General features: G+C 47.4%; 1 protein-coding gene and 2 pseudogenes across 2 annotated transcripts; 2 read left to right on the top strand and 1 right to left on the bottom strand.

Moving 5' to 3' along the window:
• Positions 1–4989: 4989 nt before the first annotated feature.
• On the top strand, positions 4990–9181 carry LOC120662768 (annotated as a pseudogene).
• A 17-nt stretch (positions 9182–9198) lies between these two features.
• Positions 9199–11204, top strand: LOC120661284 (putative alpha-L-fucosidase 1). The gene is made up of 3 exons (XM_039940096.1): positions 9199–9900; positions 9979–10218; positions 10312–11204. Exons 1-3 carry the CDS (start codon positions 9350–9352, stop codon positions 10985–10987), a joined length of 1467 nt encoding a protein of 488 aa, XP_039796030.1. The 5' UTR covers positions 9199–9349; the 3' UTR covers positions 10988–11204.
• Positions 11205–12418: 1214 nt separating this feature from the next.
• LOC120662767 lies at positions 12419–20395 on the bottom strand (annotated as a pseudogene). The gene is made up of 8 exons (XR_005670233.1): positions 20387–20395; positions 19659–19835; positions 17851–18435; positions 17416–17717; positions 16614–16784; positions 12943–14699; positions 12798–12876; positions 12419–12719 (listed from the first exon to the last, which is right to left on the bottom strand). The product of XR_005670233.1 is annotated as a protein CHROMATIN REMODELING 35-like (transcript).
• Between the last annotated feature and the right edge of the window lie 259 nt (positions 20396–20654).

Below are 20654 nucleotides of genomic sequence, written 5' to 3'. Positions count from 1 at the left end.
TGTGTGCGCTAGTACATAACACTTTGCTGCAAAGTGTCCGAACCGCAAAGGCAAGGATTCCTCCAACATGGTAATTAGCGAGTCTGGAGGAACATCGGGGTACGGTAATTTATTACCTACAGTTCTTTCAGTTTTTTATTCACCCGAGTGATGGGTTGACACTGGTGCTAATATTCATATTTGTGTTGATGCTTCTTTGTTTTCTTCTTACCAGGTCGGCGGGACTTCCTCCTTGCTGATGGGGTACGAAACTCATGCGCGTGTTTTTGGTGTTGGTACGGTAAATCTGAAGTTTGTTTCGGGGAAGACCGTGCGGCTGAAGAACGTGCAGCATGTCCCTACCATTAAGAAGAATCTAGTCAGCGGCTCTCTACTGTGTAGATATGGTTTTAAGTTAGTCTTTGAGTCCAATAAATATATCTTGTCTAAGTTTGGTACTTTTTTTGGAAAAAGTTATGAAAGCGGAGGCTTGTTCCGTCTTTCTTTGTCAGATGTTTGTAATAAAGTTGCATACAATATTATTAACATTGATGAAACAAATGTTTGGCATTCGAGGCTTTGTCACGTTAATTTTGGTTGTATGATACGCTTAGCTAATTTGAGTTTAATTCTAAAATTTACTTTTGTCAAAAATTCTAAGTGCCATGTATGTGTTGAATCAAAACAAACTCGCAAGCCTCATAAGACCGCGGAGGCGAGGAGCTTGGCACCCTTAGAACTAATTCATTCCGATTTGTGCGAAATGAATGGAGTGTTGACAAAAAGGGGTAAAAGATATTTCATGATTTTGATTGATGACTGCACTAGATTTTGTTACATCTATTTGTTGAAGTCAAAAGATGAAGCTTTACAGTACTTTAAAATCTATAAAGCTGAAGTAGAAAACTAACTTGAGAGAAAGATCAAAAGAGTTAGGTCAGATCGTGGTGGCGAGTACTTCTCAAATTTATTCATTTTATTCTATGAGGAACATGGTATTATTCATGAGAGGACGCATCCCTATTCACCTCAGTCAAATGGGGTTGCCGAAAAAAAGAACCGCACTCTAACTATATTGACTGCATGTCATGTCCTAAACCGTGTTCTTACAAAAAATAAGGAGATAACACCATTCGAGAAATGGGAGAAGAAAAGACCAACACTTTCATACTTACGTACATGGGATTGTTTGGCAAAAATGAGTGTGCCAATAACCAAGAAACGTAAGTTTGGACCTAAAATTGTGGATTGTGTCTTTCTATTTTATGCTATTCACAGCGTTGGGTATAGATTTTTAATATCTGGAGTACCTGACATGCATGTTGGTAAAATAATGGAGTCCAGAGATGCTACATTTTTTGAAAATATTTTTCCCATGAGAGATGGAACAAATTCATCTAGTCAAGAGTTCATCGAGGATGATAGCTCGCTGAGCCGATAGAACACAATGAACCTACATTTGTGGAAAATCCTGAGGAGGATAACAATGATGCTCCTAGAAAGAGCAAGAGACAAAGGACTGTAAAGTCTTTTGGTGATGATTTCATTATATACCTCATGGATGATACACCCAGAACCATTGAAGAGGCATATTCATCTCTAGATGCTGACTATTGGAAGGAAGCAGTGAGGAGTGAGATGGATTCTATTATGTCTAATGGAACCTGAGAGGTCGTTGAACGTCCTTATGGATGTAAACCAGTTGGATGCAAGTGGGTGTTCAAGAAAAAACTTAGGCCAGATGGTACTATTGAAAAGTACAAGGCTAGACTTGTGGCCAAGGATTATACCCAAAAAGAAGGAGAATATTTCTTTGACACTTATTCACCAGTTGCCCGATTGACCACAATTCGAGTGTTACTTTCCCTGGCAGCCTCTTATGGTCTTCTCGTTAATCAGATGGACGTTAAGACGGCTTTCCTCAATGGAGAGTTGGAAGAGGAGATCTATATGGATTAGCCAGATGGGTTTGTATCAAAGGGTCAAGAAGGAATGGTTTGTAAGTTGTTCAAATCTTTATATGGTCTCAAGCAAGCGCCTAAGCAGTGGCATGAAAAGTTCGACAGAACTTTGACGTCTGCTGGCTTTGTTGTGAACGAAACTGACAAATGTGTGTACTATCGCTATGGTGGGGCTGAAGGAATGATTTTGTGCTTGTATGTGGATGACATACTGATCTTTGGCACTAGCCTTAATGTGATTAAGGAAGTCAAAGACTTTTTATCTCAAACTTTTGAGATGAAGGATCTAGGAGAAGCTGATGTTATCCTTAATATAAAGCTGGTAAAAAAATCAATGGTGGGGTGATTCTCACACAGTCTCACTATGTGGAAAAGGTGTTTAGTCACTTTGGTTATAGCGACTATAAACTTATCTCAACACCATATGATACCAGTTTAATCTAAGGAAGAACAAAAGAATAATGCGACATCAGCTGAGAAATTCTCAGATTATTGGGTCATTGATGTATTTAGCTAGTGCAACAAGACCTGACATCTCGTTTGTTGTAAGCAAACTGAGTCGGTTTGTTTCAAACCCGGGAGATGATCATTGGAAGGCTCTTGAAAGAGTAATGCACTATCTAAAGGGCACAATGAACTATGGAATTCACTACACCGGGTACCCAGGGTACTAGAAGGGTATAGTGATTCAAACTGGATTTCTGATACTGATGAGATAAAGGCCACAGGTGGATATGTGTGGTGGAGCTGTTTTCTGTAAGTCTTGCGAGCAGACCATCTAAACGAGGTCAAGTATGGAAGCAGAACTCACAGCATTAGATACCGCCACTGTTGAGGCTGAGTGATTTTGTGAGCTCCTTATGGACTTGCCGATAGTTGAAAAACCGATACCGGCAATTCTAATGAACTGTGACAATCAAACGGTGATTATTAAGGTGAACAGTTCAAAGGATAACATGAAGTCATCAATACATGTGAAAAGGCGGTTGAAATCTATCAGAAAATTGAGAAACTCTGGAGTAATAGCCTTGGACTATGTTCAGACGGCTAAAAATCTGGCAGATCAGTTTACAAAGGGTCTTTCACGGAATGTGATAGACAATGCATCTATGGAATTGGACTTGAAACCCACGTGAGTCATTCTATAGTGAAAACCTGTCCTATGTGATCAGAGATCCCGTGAAGTAGGATGGTGAAACAAACTAAAGTCTGACTGAGAGAAGAGAACCTTTGTAAAAAGGCTCATTCCGTGTATAAGGTGCATTTCTCTTCTAATCTGTATGGCAGGTTGGTCTATACCTTAATGTGTTCCATGTGGTTTCTTTAAAACAAATGAGTTGTTTTTTGAAACAAAGATATTGTCCTACAGAACATCTGAAAGGAACACACCTATACGAGTCTGACTACTGGTCATAGTCTATGAGAACTAGGTATTCTCTAGAAACTCATGAAAGGCCTGGAATATGACATAAAAGCTCCAAACTGCAGGGATGCTTATGCAGCCTAGTACCAGTGTAGGGCTCTGGTCAAACTTGTTTGCACAAGACTGGCAATTCAAGGCATAGTCCGTTGTACAGTTGTGAATAAGTGTAGCCTTTGTCCTAGATGAAAGTTCAACTTAAAGTCTCTGTCAAATACTAGTATATCAATGAGGGAATGAGAGCATTTCTAGTGTGACTTTAAATTCTTGGGGGGATTGTTGGAATTATAGGCTTGACCAATTTATTCTATTTAATGCATTAAAAGAATTCAAATCCCACTATTAAATGCTAGGGAATCAATTGCTTAATACCGTATCGGGATTTGAGGAGGATCTCAACCGACTTAAAGGGTGGACCTTGTGTACACCACTTGTGAAGCCGGTAAGAGGAGGTCGGTGAACCACATACGCGCGCTCGCTCGCCTCGCCGAGCCGGGCCGAGGCCGAGGCCGTGGGCGTGAGCGTGGCGTGGCGAGGCGAGGGACGTGACGTGCGGTGCGACGTGATGTGCTGAGATGAGAACATTTTTGTTGTTGAATGCAATCAGAGACAATAAACGTTGATAGTGATGACTGGAGAATCATGGTCTTGACCGTTACTAGTAACTGATGGCAGTAATTCACCAGTAACTTCCTCTCATCAAAGCCAATTACAGCGTCCAGATTCGTTGAATCTGAGGCACCTCCACGCCTATATAAACTAGGCCCTCCTCCACTCATCTTCACACCACAAGCACTTGCTTCAGGTACTCCTGCTTAGGAGACCTCTCCCTTCTCCCTCTGCTGCTTTCTGTCGTTCCCATCGCTAGCGCTGCGCACACAGCTCTAGCGAGAGCAGGCCTCCGGAACCTCTGCTCGCTGAAGGTCCTGCACGGGATAGCGGGCAATTAGGTTTTTGGGGAGCGTCTTGACGCGACTGCTCGCTCCCTGAACGAGTACTTCGTCTACATCTCGGCGTTAATGACTACTTCGTCTACTTCTTGGTGACCGTTCGTGGGACTGCACTGCGAACATCTTTCTCCATCGACCTCGTTCGGCTACATCAAGCAAGGCCAGTCAAATAGAATATCTATTCCAGCTGGTAACGGCGCACCCAGTGCCTCCGGCACTGGTCCCGCCTTGGGGTACACTCTAAAGCTATTCTGGTTTAATATTTTGTTCAAGCTTATTAGTGAGAATAACATGAACACAAGAACATATTTTGTTCATACATTATCACTCTTTTATGCCATGAAATTGCTAGTAACATTTGGAATTAAAATATACCGAAAATTGCCTAGTTTTCTAACACCTACAGCCGCCACCCATCCTGCATGACCTTGTGGGGGACGAGCGGCCGCGGCGAAGATGAGCAACCGACCGGCTTCTTGGATTTCGACCAGCGCCGCGGCGTGATCTTGGAGCGGCGAGCCACGGCGGAGCCCCGGTGGGATTGGATGGCGTTGCCCATTGTGCTCCCCCGAGGCAGGCTCTCCTTTGCCGCCGGTATCTTCCCCTTCTAGATCCGCTTCTTCTTGCGGCAGCAGAGGCATCTGGGGAGCGGGAAGGGCGGAAGTGTGCGCAGCAAGGGATGCACGGCGCAACGGCGGGTGAAATCGAGGGCATAACGGCGGGAGGCCTCGACGGCGGCGGGATGCCTGTACGGCGCCACGGCGGGAGGGCGCGTGAGAAGGATGGAGGGCCGAGTCGCGAGGGCGGGAGTGCGTGCGGGAAGAGGCGAGCAACGCGGGAAATAGGCGATGCCGAGAGGCAGCAGCTCGGCAAGAAGCCGAGCGTGGGGGCCGGTATCGCGAGGCAGATGGCGAGGGTTGCTGGATGCCGACGCTATTGGATCGATGTTCTTGTGTTGTTTGTAAACTTTTACCTATCATCACTCTTTTAGAGAGTTTTTCGGAAATGCTCTAAATCTCATTCGCATATAACAAGAGATCTAATGAAAACTCAACCCGTCGCCCTGTTTTGTTTTGAAATAAATCAGTATCAACGAATTACTAATATTCATTGCCACTTCAGGCAGCAAGTTGTTCCACGAGATCTTAAGTACACTACTGCTCCCTCCTGTATCAATTTGGCGTAAATCACCCCGCAGCGGGTACTGTAAAACTCCTATTACGACTCCGCTTCCGCTAAATCATCAAGCGGGGTAGTGGGCATCCGCTATGCCCGCTCCAACCCGACCACCACCTCCGTAGCACGCTCCCGCTCCTTCGCCTTCCTCTCGCTCGCCTCCCCACCGCTCGCGCCCCGTGGCGGCTCCGCCCGCCCGCAGCCACGCTCCAGCCGTGCGCCCTGATCCGCCGCAATTTCGCGCGCCCGCAACTGTCCTGCTCCCGGCCATCGCTTGCCTACCTCTTTGTCGTGACCGGCGTTGAGGCGTGGCCGGATCCGCCATGACTGCCGCCGGGAGGGAGAGGGAGAGGGAGAGGGAGGATGGGATCCAAAATGTAAAATATAAATTTTTTGTAAATCATTTATATGATGTACTAAATATAGTCAAAAAATAAATCACATTACACAAATGGACTGTAAATCGCGAGACGAATCTAATGAGACTAATTAGGACATGATTAGACACTAAATTATTACATTAATGCTACAGTAAATAAGTTCTAATGATGGATTAATTAGGCTCATTAGATTCGTCTCGTAGTTTACAGACGAGATCTATAATTAGTTTTGTGATTAGTTTACATTTAATACTTCAAATATTGAAGATTCTCTTCAAAAAAATATAAAAATATAAAATTCAAAGTGAACTAAACACATCGTAAACCAAAAATACCGTGCCTTCACCCTTCAGTGTCTTGTGCTGCAGAAAGCAGAGCGTACGAGCAGTTTCCCTACACCATCCATTTTCCTCCACGGTAAACTCCGTTTTCCTGAACTTGCTACTGAGAGTGGAACCGATTCACGGACAGAAAAATGACCCAGATGCGAACGAGCCGTAGCTCGGTTGGCTGGGTCCGCTCAGTGGAGCGCCCGCCGTCCGCGTTCGAGCGCAGCTCGACACGGATTTCGCACCCGGGAATAGTAGGTTCCCTAAATAATTTCAGATGAGCCTCTCAACGCGTGGAGCCACAAAGGAACTGTGATGCGCCCATCGCCGGAGCCTCGATGACTCTAGTGATCTCTCCAAGGATACGTCTTGATATCTGTGTATAGTTGTAGGTCTGGTTGTATACTTGTGGTGTGTGTGAGGTGTGCGTGTGTGTGGTGTAGATGTGTGTCTGTATTCGAACAGATGCTACAGCTGTATCCAGATGAGAGGCTTAAAAAAATGGCCCAGATGATAGGCGTCGACAGGCACCACCGAACTGTCCAAACATGACTGATTGCCTGAACCGTCGGCGTCCTCAAGTGCGTGGAAGGAAACGTTACGTGCAGTGCGGACATTTATACAGACAATAATCTTGCGCGGAACAAAAAAAAAATACGCCGGTCGTCCGGCGTAATTCCTCGACCCCACGTCGTCGTACCAGGGCGCTGGGCCATCAGCATCATCATCATGCAGGGCACAAACCATAAACTTGTATCAAGTCTTGTACTACCTTCTGATGCTCTCACCTAAGCCAAGATGCAGAACTGGACAGTGCCCCCAGCGCTTGGTTGTTGCAGTTTCCGTTGGCACGGCACGGCACGGCACGTCGGCACGGGAACGAGCTGATCTCTGGCGTGTGCTTTTTTTTTTCCTTTGAAAAATCTCTGGCGTGTACTCTGTGCTGGTAAACGAACAAGGCAGCCAGCCGATGGAAACTTAGGGTGTGTTTAGTGGGTGAAAATGTTTGAATTTTGGCATTGTAGTATATTTTGTTGTTATTTGACAAATAATGTCCAATTATAAACTAATTAGGTTTAAAAAATATATCTCGTGCTAATCAGTTAGACTATGTAATTAGTTATTTTTTCAACTGCATTTAATACTTCATACATATGTCGAAAAATCGATGTGATAGGTACAATGTGAATTTTTTTGGAAACTAAACGGGGCCTTACCCAAGACGCTGCGCCACCCAGCCAAATCCCTGCAGCAACCGCGCGCGTGCAGCAGCAGGCAGAGGAGAGGAGGACACCAGAAATACGGCAAGGGCCGCCGCACGCCGCGACACCGGCATCGGCATGCCGGACACCGAAGCCCTACCTAAAGCGACGTCGTCCACTCCCAACCACGGGCTGAGCGCTCCGCCGCAAGGCTCTGCATGCGAGCGCAGCCAACCGCACCGTCCAAAAGCAACCGCTCTGCCAGCATCCGACTCGTCTCTGCACGGCACGGGCCTTGTTCGTTCGACGGACGCCATCCTCGAGGCTGCGGTGGATGATGCGACGAGGGAGCCGGGCGAGAATGATGATGCTTCGTGCCGGATCGATCTCTGACTAGATCAGCAGATCCCGTAACGAACAAACTCCGCAATCCTCCACCGCGATCACCATCAACCAAGGCGGCTCCCCCGGCCCGGGCGCGTAGGCCTGCTAATGGGGACATACCCGACCATTCCCCACCCCTACCCGCAGCAGTACAATTAATTTTTGCCAACCCACCCCAACTCAAATATTTAACTAATCAACCCGCTCCAATCCCCCCACCAATGGTGGGTTATGCAATTTCCGCACCAAACGGATCGATGTAACCACATATGCCGCTGTCCTCTCTGATCCCCAAGCGAAACCGCACCACGGCGATGGAATCCGACTCCGGCGTGGCCATGTGAAACTGCACCTCTCCCTGCTGCTCGCGTCTCGGGGGCTCCCCGTCCACTTCGCCGCGCCGGAGCCGCACCTCCGGGAGGCCCGCGCGCACCTCCACGGCTGGGGCGGCGGCGCCGCCGACTCCCTCCTCCTCTCTATGGTCCGCTTCCGCGCGCTCGAGGTCCCCGCGCACGAGTCCCCTGCCCCCGACCCCGCGTCCCCGTTCCCGACGCACATGCTGCCCCTCTTCGAGGCCTTCTGCGCCGCCGTGCGGCCCCACTCGGCGCGCTCCTGGAGGAGCTCTCCGCAACCCACCGCCGCATCGTAGTCCTCCACGACCGCATGGCAGCGTTCGCGGCGGGGGAGGCCACGCGGCTGCCCAACGGCGAGGCGCTTGGGGTGCACTGCCTCGCCACCTCGTACAACGTCGGGTGGGCGGACCCCGGGCACGCCCTTCTGCGGGACCACGGCCTCGTCTTCCACCCGCCCGACACCTGCGCGACCAAGGAGTTCGTGGCTCTCGCCAAGCGGATGGGGCAGGAGCGTAGGCACGCCCCCCAGCGCCGGCATGGTCGTCAACACCTGCCACGCGCTCGAGGGCAACGGCGGCGGGCTGAAGTAGGCGGCGACCGAGACCTTGGGCGTGATGATGGGGATGTGGGTGGTGTAGATGGCGCCGACGACGTCGGGGATCCCCGAGTCGGCTTGGAAGCGGGCCTTGAAGCCGGCGGCGGCGTCGGGCCAGCGGAGGAAGCGGCGGCGTCGGGCCAGCGGAGGAAGCGGCGGTGTCGCTTTCTTGGCTTCTTGCGGAGCAAGCGATCTGTTTCTACCCCCACCCCGCCCCAACCCGCCAATGCAGCCCACCCCGCTCCAACCCGTTGGCCTCTAAACCCGGTTACTACCTACACAAACAAATCCCCATTCGAAAACCCGTCCTAAAATCTCCATCTGACACCGCCCCACTAGCACGCCTTGAGGAGCTCGTGGAGCTGCGCGTCGGATCGGATGCACACACAGACCAGCGCCGCGAGCGGCAAGGCAAGGCAAAGCGACCGACAGGGCATCACATGCGCCCGTGACCACCCCGCCTTGGGAACGCGCTCGTCGTGCCCGCTCGGCACGTTCCCCCATCGCCCGGATCCCATTCTCCCCCAGCGTCCGCCGGAACGCGATCACACACACCCTAGCGCCAGTCACTATATATCACTGCGCACCGGGCCACCGCGAGCAGAGGCGCACCGACACCGATGGCAAGCCCGCTGCTGTGCCTGGCCGCCGCCGCGGCGCTCGCCGCAGCCCTCCTCCCTTCCACGCCAGAGGCGTGGCGCCCGGCGGCGACGCCCCCGCCGCTGCCGGTGCTGCCGATCCCGTCGGCGCCGCAGCTCAAGTGGCAGCGGCGCGAGGTGATCATGTTCTTCCACTTCGGCATGAACACGTTCACGGACTCCGAGTGGGGCACGGGGACGGAGGACCCGTCCCTGTTCCGCCCCGCGGCGCTCGACGCCGCCCAGTGGGTGGCCGCGGCGCGCGCGGCGGGGGCGTCGCTGGCGATCCTCGTCGCCAAGCACCACGACGGCTTCTGCCTCTGGCCGTCCGCGTACACGGACCACTCGGTGCGCGCCAGCCCCTGGCGCGCGGGACACGGCGACGTGGTCAGGGAGTTCGTGCGCGCCGCCCGCGCCGGCGGCGTCGACGCCGGGCTCTACCTCTCGCCGTGGGACCGGCACGACGCGCGGTACGGGAAGGAGGTCGCGTACAACGAGTACTACGAGGCACAGCTCCACGAGCTCCTCACGGGGTCAGTTCTGTGTGTTCCGAGCAAAGAGTCATGTAGGAGAGGGATTGCTACTTGCTGACATGATTCTTGTGGTGGTAGGTACGGGAGCGTGTCGGAGATTTGGTTCGACGGCGCCAAGGGCAAGAACGCGACCAACATGACGTACCACTTCCAGGAGTGGTTCCAGACGGTGAAGCAGCTGCAGCGCTCCATCAACATCTTCTCCGACGACGGGCCCGACGTCCGGTGGGTCGGCGACGAGAAGGGCTTCGCCGGAACCACCTGCTGGTCCACCGTCAACCGCTCCATGATCACCATCGGCGAGGCCGGCATCGAGAAGTACGTGCGTCAGCGTGCAATGAAGTCATCCACCGATTAGCAAACACACCACGCATTGCCCATCCTCCATTGCTGCCTGCGCCGTGCCTGCAGGTACCTGAACGAGGGCGACCCGCGGGGGCGCGACTGGGTGCCGCCGGAGTGCGACGTGTCGATCCGGCCGGGCTGGTTCTGGCACAAGAACGAGACGGCCAAGCCGCTGAGCCAGCTGCTGGAGATCTACTACAACTCCGTCGGCCGGAACTGTGTGCTCCTGCTGAACGCGCCGCCCAACTCCACGGGCGTCGTGGAGGACGCCGACGTCGCGCGGCTGCGCGAGTTCGGCTCCGCCGTGGCCACCATCTTCGGCACGGACCTCGCGGCCGGCAGCGCCGCCAGGGCCAGCAGCGAGCGCGGCGGCGGGTTCGCGGCGCGCAACGTGCTCGACGGGCGGGACGACACGTACTGGGCGCCGACGGCCGAGGACGGGCGCCGGAACGGGTACTGGATCGAGCTGCGGCGGCCGCCGGGGTCGGCGGGCTGGCCGTTCAACGTGGTGCGGATCCAGGAGCACGTCGCGCTGGGGCAGCGCGTGGAGCGGCACGCCGTGTCCGTGGACGGCGCGCCCGTGGCGAACGGCACCACGGTCGGGCACAAGCGGCTGCACCGCCTGCCCCGCGCCGTCGCGGGCTGCACGGTGCGGGTCTGGATCACGGCGCGGCGGGGCCCGCCGCTGCTCTCCGCCGTGGGGCTCCACCACGACCCCTTCGTCGCGGCGGACGCGTTGTGACGTGGCGGCCGGCGCGGCCGGGGGGAATGGGATGGGATGCATGATTGGTGTCGCGTGGTCAGTCGACGTCGTGGCCGGTTCCTGCCGGACCAAGCGAAGCCGCGACGACGCGCGCTGCCGCCACCAGCGAGCGGCGCACCGGCGAGGAAAGCGCCGGTCGGTTTGGATGGATCGATCTGTTCCGTGATTGAATGAAGAAGTTGGCATTGCAGAATAATTCGTCGGGTGCCAGTGCCCCATCGCCGGTGGCTTTTCCCGTGCCGTGCCGTTGGTGCTGTTACACCTGTGCCGCTGGCTGTCTGGATCACCCGCCGCGTTGCGTGGCGTCGCTTCTAAGAACCGTGACGCGGCTGATGTGTGTGACAGACTTGTGAGCGCAAATGATCGCGTGGCCAGTCGAGGTCGTCGTGCACCGGCAGCACAACCGTGCCAACGGCGGGCACACGGGTGTTACAAAGGAGCCGGCGGTCGTTTCCGTTGGGTTGGTCCGTCGAGGGCCTTTCCTGGCGAGCGAACACAACAACGCTATCCAATCGTTCACACATCAAAAACGAAGTCCGCGATGTTCTAATTCGATCATGTGGCGTAGCCTTAGTCAGAACGTAGAATGCAGACCATCCATCCACTGTTTCCATGTATCTCAAAAAAAAAATTCACTGCTTCCATCCCAAGGAAATAGGAATTGACCTTCAACTGAAGCTTGCCCGTTCATTCCCTTGGAGGGAACGGCCGTGACTGACCGGGATCGTCTGCTTGTTCCGCCTGGCCGTCTGCGCCACGGGCACGATCGGCGTGATCAGCACGAAGGCGTCCACGCCGGCGAGCTGCGCAACGGAGGAAGCGTTCTGGAGGCCGCTCCACGCACACCTCCACATTGCCGGTGATCTGCGTTGGTGTTTGACCGATGTGTTAGTTGGTCTTGTGTCTCTGTGTGCACGCACAAAGATTGCTGTCTTTTCAGCTAGCAAGGATCGAGAAGTATTGGGCGTATCTTCTCTTAAAAAATCTTCAGCTATTGAGCTAGGAGGCCTGGTGCCCATACTAAACTACACTCCGAGATCCACGAGAAGAACACAAGCGAACCGAACATGAACCCCACAACCATCAGCGCTCCCTTCCTGCCTACACTGTCCCATCTTGCCTTTCTTGTGGTTCAAAACAAAAGAAGACGGAAAAAAAGGAGCTTTTTCAAATGATTTTGTAAAAGGCAGATATACTAATTCATATGCGTAGAGAAAGAGAGCTTCATAATTCATAAACCAAGTGAGCGCCAGAACCTATGACGAGCCATACTAAACGTCATAGCGAAACCACCAGTACGGTTTTTAAACATCTCAAGCACACAGTACCTTTGAGCTTTCCAATGGCCTCTGGCCCTATGCCCGCTTCTGCCTGCATTGCGTTGGGCACAAAAAGAAGGGCACTGCATAGTTCCAACACCCAAGAACAAAACAGCCGCATAACCACCAATGCTGGAGAACAAAACAAACTGAGCGCACATTCACAAAAGGGTTTAACGAGCTGTTTACTGTTTGCCCATGGAAACTTTATGGGAAAACGATGGCTGTTAATGCTCAGAAACTTGAGGATCAACCTGACTGCTGTCACAAGTTGGCACATACTACAAAGGAGCCATACCATAAACATAGTTTGAAAATGACTACATAGTTTGAAAATGACTAAGAAACTGCTGTCACAAGTCTTGTCATCACAATGAAGCCACCATATCACCCTGCAGATAAACAGTACCGTCAAAGCATTGGTTTCATGATGTAATTTAAGGCATGATTCTAGAGGAAAATCTACTTACATCAGATCATGTACCAGCTCAGAAAATCAGCATTGCAATATTTACATGGCGTCCAGTGGCCACAAAGCTTCTTACCTACCTACAAAGACAAATTCTGGATGAGACTACTAGCATGCAAAACAGACATTGAGAGGCAGGTGTTCACCTCCTATACAGTGCCTTGACATCCTGACGCATTGCTTTAGTATCCAATAATTCATCCCCACAGTCATCAATATCAAATTGACCGAGTTTGAAGTCTTCTGTTGTGCAGTGCTCATTCCATTCGAACAACAGCTTCTGTATAACTTCCTTCTTGAATGCAGACTCATGGTGCTTCTCCTCGGCAGAATCAGCAGCTACAAGCCTGTACACAAACACTTTCTTCTGCTGTCCAGGCCTGAATGCACGCCCGATTGCTTGACGGGTGACAGATGGGTTCAGGTGAACATCCAAAATGACAACTCTTGACGCGCCAACAATGGAGATACCCTCGCCACATGCCTTGATAGAACCAAACAGTACTTTTGCATCAGCAGAGTTGTTAAATTGATCAACTAACATTTCTCTGTCTTCTTGACTAGTATCACCAAGGATCATGAAAATCTCTTTCCCCACATGCCAGCCCTTCACCTTAACCAGCAGCCTTTCCAAAAAATTCATTGGAAGTTTATATTGGCTAAAAGCAAGTAATTTCTCTCCTTGAGAACTAGCAAGTGACAGCATATTCATGAAAAACCTGGCCTTCACCCCATCTCTCACATCGATGGAATCAATCATCATATCAATTGACTTATCTGTCAAGTTCTTATCCCTCTCCTCAGCATTAACTTCTAAAATTTCTGAAAGACAAGGATGAACATACAATGAAGTATCTACTGCACTTCTTTTGAACTTGTCATATGCTCCCATCTTCTTTTGAATCATCTCTTTCTGAATGGAAGTGAGTTTTAAGAAGACGCTGAAGTCAACTAAGCCAGGTAGTTCATCTAATATATCGCCCTTATAGTAGTGAAGAACATCCTTTGTAGGTTTTCTAAGACCTCTAATGACACCAGCTTTTCTCTCGAAGTAGTCATCATTCAATAGTGTTTTTTCAACTGACTCCGTAAATGCATTGTAGGCATTCCCTTTCGAACTTCTACCTGACATATCTACTTGACTCATTATCTGTCTAACTATGGGACGGGATGATTCCATTTTGAGGAACTTTGGGCGAACAAGATTCAAAATGTTAAACACTTCCTCAACATGGTTCTGGAATAGTGTACCTGAAAGGACCACTTTGCGTGGTGTTTCCACTCTACTCAGAGTTCCTAGCACATTAGTCTCCTTATTTCTTGGTGTATGACCCTCATCCATTATCAAAAGGTTGGGGACCTTTAGCAGCCTGTCCCTACATGCAGCTGCTGCTTTGCTGCCCCCATCATCAGAGACAATTGTGGAGAACTGCTTGTATCCAAGAAACAGTATACTCATCTTGTCTTCCCATGATTTGAGGACTTCCAGTTGGTCTACTCTTTTTTCAGCCTTAACAGAGTAGAAATCATACAACAGTATATCCTGTACTTGCCACCATTGAATTTCTTTCTTCCATGTACCTAATATCCCTTTGGGTAGCACAACAAGAGGCCTTGCAGATGGATACCTTGCTAGGAAGCTCTGAATGAAACTTATAAGCATAAATGTTTTCCCTGAACCTGGGGCATGGGCAAGAATGCAACCTCCAGGCTTGTCTCCGATCAAATTCTTAACCAAAAAGTTGAATCCTTCCAACTGATGTGGTCTCATTTGCTTAGCATGTCTAGGATGAATAGCAATATCTGCATCTATGAAATCTTCAGACAGTTTAACACTACCACAATCTATCTCATCAGCGTCCTTCGAATGTCCTCCATAGCAGCTTGTTCTTCTCCTTGAAGCCTGAAATTTTTTAAAAAAAACGTTAAGGTCACTTGGTTTCTCCAATACTATTCTCTTCTGTGCAGATTTACACATTTAAATCTCATGATTATAATATAAAGTGATATGAATTTCATTTGAATCTCATGATTATAATATAAAGAGTTAAATGCATCATTAATACATAAAGTTGGCGAGATTGTGCGCTTAGATACATCATCTCTGTAATCGCTTATTTAGGAGCAACAACTTGGCAGGTGCGTGGAGATAGATCACCGTGATGACACATGGGCACAAAAACTGCTATGTAGGCAGCTCACATGTGCATTTGGATCTTACGTGTACAAAACCTATGGTTATGCACTAATGCAAATACCTCCTTAACTTATTTGCTCATTGTTTGTTTGGACTCAATTTAGTTGACTTAGAGAACTCCTTGTTTATTTGGACCAAATGGAATATAAGGGATATATGTTTTGACGGAGGGACTGAAAGGGTTTTGGAATTAGCTAACCATGAAACACAGTACAATATTGATCAAGGTCCTGAGGAAATTATATTACATTTAGCCAGATGAAAATGTAATGGACTAGTTTGCTATTTTGCTACAATGTGTGTTATTTAAGCCCTGCCAAATTGTCCTTCATATGCTCTGGGAAGAAGCCAAAATTTTGTCCTTCTAGCGATCAAAATGCTATAAACAGTGAAATTGTATTCCCAGCCATCACCGTACTCCTAATTGCAAAGGGAAAGAAGTATCACATCTCAACTTGAAAATGACCAAGATATAGGGCTACAGATCAACTTAATTGAGTTCAAACAAACAAGCGGCAAATAAATTAGGGGTGTATCTGCATTAGTGCTAAAACATGGGGTTTTGCACACGTGAGCTGCCTACACGGCAATATTTTGCCCATGTGTCATCTCGGTGATCTACCTGCACGCACCTACCAAGTTGTTGCTCCTAAATAAGCGATTAGAGAGATGATGTATCTAAGTGCACCCTCTCGCCAAGTTTATGTACTAATGATACATTGATATTAGTTTACTCTAGTTATTTAGGGGAGCAACAAAAAAATCTCAGGCTTTCAGCAAAATGCCCTAAGTTCAAGGTTACTCTGCAAGTAAGCATGTCTTTTGTAGAAATGAAAAAAGCAATTACTGATCTTCGAGTTATATTCCAATGATTTTCTATTGTTTCATACTAGCTGGAACTGATGTGAGAAAGAGTAGATCAGGGGGAGACCCCCTAGACCTCAAGGTCTAACCAGTGTAACTCGGGAGAAGTTGGCCTATTAGCAAGAAAAGGTTTTGACATTCTCAAATCTCAAGGAAATGTCAATATGACATTTGTGTATACTCCCTCTGTTCCAAATTGTTGGTCGTTTTAGCAAATCGAGATATATAGTTTTTACTACGTATCTAGACATAGTATATATTTAGATGCATAGCAAAAACTATATATCTAAATTTACCAAAACGACTTACAATTTGAAATGGAGGCAATATTTCACAACTTGTTCCATGTGCATACAATGTGGGGATAATGAAATTATCGAGGCAGAGTATAGAGCTAGCGCAAGTCAAGTGGAATAAGCAGGTAAGCTAACAGCACAAGTGCTCAAAAGTTAAAACTGTAAGGATCATGTAGCTGGACTGATGTAAGGATCATGTAGTTAAATGGAACTAGTGCATATGAACTGAAATGAGAAGATAAGCTAACATCACAGGTGTTCAAAACTTGAAACTGTAACGTAAGTGAAGCAGAACTAATGTAAGAATTAACTGCCAGGCCATTTGCTAAACAAGAACACCCCAATATGGAGCCTGTTCTTAGGATTTTCCCAAAGTGGTAACTACATGCATGCATAAAAATAACTTTAGTGCTAAATGAATTGGAGCTACAAAGTCCTATATCTTAAAAAAATTACAAACCTTTTTCCACTGATAATCAATTATTGATTCAGCTCTTCTCACAATCATTCCACAGACACGGCATACATGGCCCAAATCTTCATGAATCCGAATGTCGTGATTGCAATCGACATCCTCAACCTTTCCATGATCCTCTTCTTTCTCAATTGCTGCCTCATCAAATGCGTCAATCTGAACCAATAAAAGTAACCAAATCAAGAATCACAGATAATACAAACCGGTTACCAACAACTGAACTGAACAGCAAGTATGCAAACTTGTCATGATAGATATTAGATAGGAAGCCTAAAAAAGGCAACGGAATGCATTTTCGAACACTTCAGCTAATGAACCCCTATTCATTATTTATCACTTAGCTCCCATATAATAAGATACTCCCTTTTATTGGGAGTTATGATGTCACGATACAAGTCATCATTGTAATCTAGGTGTAGTTGTCATGGCTGTGCATAAAAATTAATACAGTACAAAATTTTAATAAAGTTATTGTGATCTTGACAAGCCTATTGGAGCATTTCATCCTTATAGGCACAGCTTTTCTCCATCTCTAACAAATTATGTTGGGATCTTTTGCTTTCTTGCAGTGTTCATATTGTTAGCTTAACCTTACATTGTTAGATGGAGTATAATTCTTGCAATCAACCAGGCCTAACATACTACCATGAAGATGCTTCGTAGAAAGCAGCGTTCAATATTTAAATAGATAATACAACATGTATTCACAAGCATAACTAGCAGTCATCTGGAAAAAATTTTAAAGAGTGCTGCACTATAAACCAAATTCTGTTGTTGACACGCATACCTTTGTACTTTCGATGGCCAATGCAAAATCTTTCCAGTATTCCTCAAGACTGTCACTTTCGTTTTTTGGTTTGTCCTCTTCCTTCATAGGCAGGTCAGGTTCTGATGAAATATCAGTTTGTCCTAAATCCAATGACAAATCAGCAGCTACTGGATCTGTGCCAGATTTTCTTTTCCTTTGCCTAGGGGCACTGGTAGCATCTTCGCTGACATGCAAGCTAGGGCTGATCTCTTTCGTTTTTTCTCTGTAGGATGTGAAAGGAACACTTGTGCTTCTGCTCTCTTCTCCGCTATGTTAACAGCCTAGAATGAAAAACTAGAACTAAGCATTGGAATACAAAGTCGTTCATCTTGGCACACATAGTAGAATAAGCACAAAAATACAGATTTGTAGAATTGAACATTCACTAATTAACTGGAATTGAAAGGTAAATACCACAAGATCTTGCATACGCTGCTCCTCAGGCCTTTTCTGTAATACAACTCTCTCAAACTGAATAGATGGTTGCCAGCTGGTTTGCAAAGGAAATTGATTCACTAAAGCTGCACTTTGACCATATGGAACATTCTGCGTATTTTTGTCTCCTTCAACATGCATGGTTTCGAATGCTTGGCTCACCCCATTAGATGCCACCCATTTCGTGATATTACTAGCCAAATCAGATGTTGTCAGTTCTTTGTATCCTGAATTGTTTCCATCCTCATCATCTGAAATTACTATTATTGGAGTATTTTCTTGTTGTTCTCTTGGCTCAATAGAATTGTTCAATTTGCCACCTGCCATTCTGTTGGCTATCACAGAATTTTCAGAGGGACATTCCAGACTAGAAAGGAAGTTGATCAATTGGACCTTGCGCTGACGAATGTTTTCCCATTCCTTGCTAGCACTGCCAAATCCCAAACTGGGGACCCTACTACTTGCAACAGGAAGTGCATGACCACTGGAATAGGTTGCAACTCCAGGTGTTAATACACTGGTATTACGCTCAGCAGATTTCTTGTGCCCTTCTGTAAAATATGCCTACAAAATACAAAAGGATTACTATCACGGAAGAGAAAGGCCAAGTAAATTTATTCACAATGCCAGATCATGTATATTTCTACAAAAAACATCAACAATACATTTCCCAAAGAGAAGCACAGGCGTTGTAATAAGTTGCAAAATACAACACAGATTTTGTTTGCAAAGTTCTAGCAGTATAAATGCATCTAACAGAACAAATATATAAGGAAAAACTAGTTAACATAATGTTAACCTCAAGAAGATGTTAATCAGAGGAAAATAGCATGTGTAGGGAAAATAAGGAATTATAAAAGCAAAAAAGCTTCACTTAGAGAAGATGAGACATAACTTTATATGACAGTCTAGATACAGTGGACAACATGAAATCAACCAAGTCAACCTGCTTATGTAGCAAGAAGAGTAATCATAACAAAAGAATGAGAATTTCATGTATACGTAATGTGTTTTTACTTAGTCTGCATAATAACATGGAAATAGTGAAAACAGAAGCTGACCAAGGAAGCAATATGTGAGCGATGAGCGCGGTCACGCTACTGCTTACACCGTTGCTACCTTCATTTCACCAGCCCACATGAAGTACAAGGCAACCATTCATTCTCTACAGTTTGTGGGTAAAGATCAATGCCATCTATAGCTAACTAAATATTGAGCAGAGCACAACGGAAACATAAATAAAAAACTGTTATCATCTCTATTTTACCTGTCATCCGTCCTTAGATGTCCTAAACCATAGTTTCAGCAAACAAAACAGAGGCGGGTATCCTCAAAGCAGAACAGAAAAAACAGCAGCCCATACCTTGCTAAGCACAAAGAAAGATGACAGGACAAATAGTTTTCTCTGAAAGATGCCCTCAATCCAAAAGGCGAATGGAAACCGAAGCGTTTGCGAATGGCGGCCTCGTGCGGGCACAAAAGTACACAATCCGCCCGAACACGAAGGAACACCCCCCCCCCCCCCCCACCCCCCCCCCCCCCCCCAAGGGAACCCCAACAAAACCCTAAATCCCCACCGAAACCCTCGCCGAACAGCGCAAAATGCTTCACCAAAATCCCCCAAACCAACGGAGATCCCGCGTTCCCTCCCACTCGTGAACGAAGAAATGAAGCGAAAAGGAAACAAAGAGCACTTCCCAAACAAGTAGGAATGGTAGCTGTAGGGGAATCCGCATCCGCCACACGATCAAAAGCGAGACGCAGGGAAGGGGGCAGGGGAGGCTCACCGGAGGACAGCGGGTCGCCGGAGGCGGCGACCATGGCGGGCGAGGCAGCGCGCGCACCCGCCGCGTGTTGTGGGGTTTTCTGGCTGGCAGAGCGCGACACGGACACCGGACTTGGTGCGCCCGGTGATGCGTCGTGTCCGTGACCGCAGCGCGCGTGGGGTGGATAGACACTAAACGCTGAGTTTGAACTTTCCAAAAAAAAACGTTGAGTTTGACAGGAGTAGATTTGCAGCTAGAACTCAAATGTTGCAAGAGAAATACATATATTTTTCTCATAAACAATATTGTAAATAGCGCGATGTGAAGTTTAGCCGCGGTCTTCTCTAAAAGTAATAAAAAAAATTATACTCCCTCCATTCCAAAAATAATGTAAATCTCGTTTCTCGAGGAGTCAAACAATTCCAATTTTGACCGAATTTATACAAAATAGTACTAATACATATATATTACAATATAAGTACTTTTGGATTAATCACGTAATATATTTCTATACTACATCAATTTGGAAACACAAATGTTAGTAATTTGTTGTATAAATTTAGTCAAAATTAAAATTGTTTGACTTCTCGAAAAATGAGATTTATATTCTTTTTGGGAAAGAGGGAGTAGTAGGCTATAGCAAAAATTAAATCATTTCGTGATGCTCAAAAAATAAACTCAATAAATACCCAACGGTAAAATTAAATCATTTAGCGATGCTCAAAAAATAAACTCAATAAATACCCAACGGTGCCCATGCTACGTTGTTAGAGTCCACATTACACGACACCACTAAATCTCGTAGAACTCGTTGTCTAGAGTCCGCATTAGGTCAATCTTTGCCATGAGTTAAATTGGCTGACATGATAAAATTTTTATGAAGAAAAAAAATAGAAAGTATCATAGAATGTGAGAAGAGTATCATCACCATAATACTCCTCCGGTTCGATTACCTAATTTATAGTTTTGATAACTATGTCGATGACACTCCACTGAAACTGCTCTTACATGACACTA

This window comes from Panicum virgatum, chromosome 2N, assembly GCF_016808335.1.
Source record: "Panicum virgatum strain AP13 chromosome 2N, P.virgatum_v5, whole genome shotgun sequence".
NCBI lineage: Eukaryota > Viridiplantae > Streptophyta > Magnoliopsida > Poales > Poaceae > Panicum > Panicum virgatum.
Note: the sequence above shows the minus strand (reverse complement) of the source record. Positions and strands in the feature narration are given on the sequence as shown.

Excerpts from the sequence above, each read along its gene's own strand:
- LOC120661284 (XM_039940096.1), top strand. The coding sequence starts at position 9,350 with ATGGCAAGCCCGCTGCTGTGCCTGGCCGCCGCCGCGGCGCTCGCCGCA. Across the intron at positions 9,901-9,978 it reads CTCCACGAGCTCCTCACGGG|GTACGGGAGCGTGTCGGAGA; the intron begins GTCAGTTCTGTG and ends TTGTGGTGGTAG. Across the intron at positions 10,219-10,311 it reads GGCGAGGCCGGCATCGAGAA|GTACCTGAACGAGGGCGACC; the intron begins GTACGTGCGTCA and ends CCGTGCCTGCAG.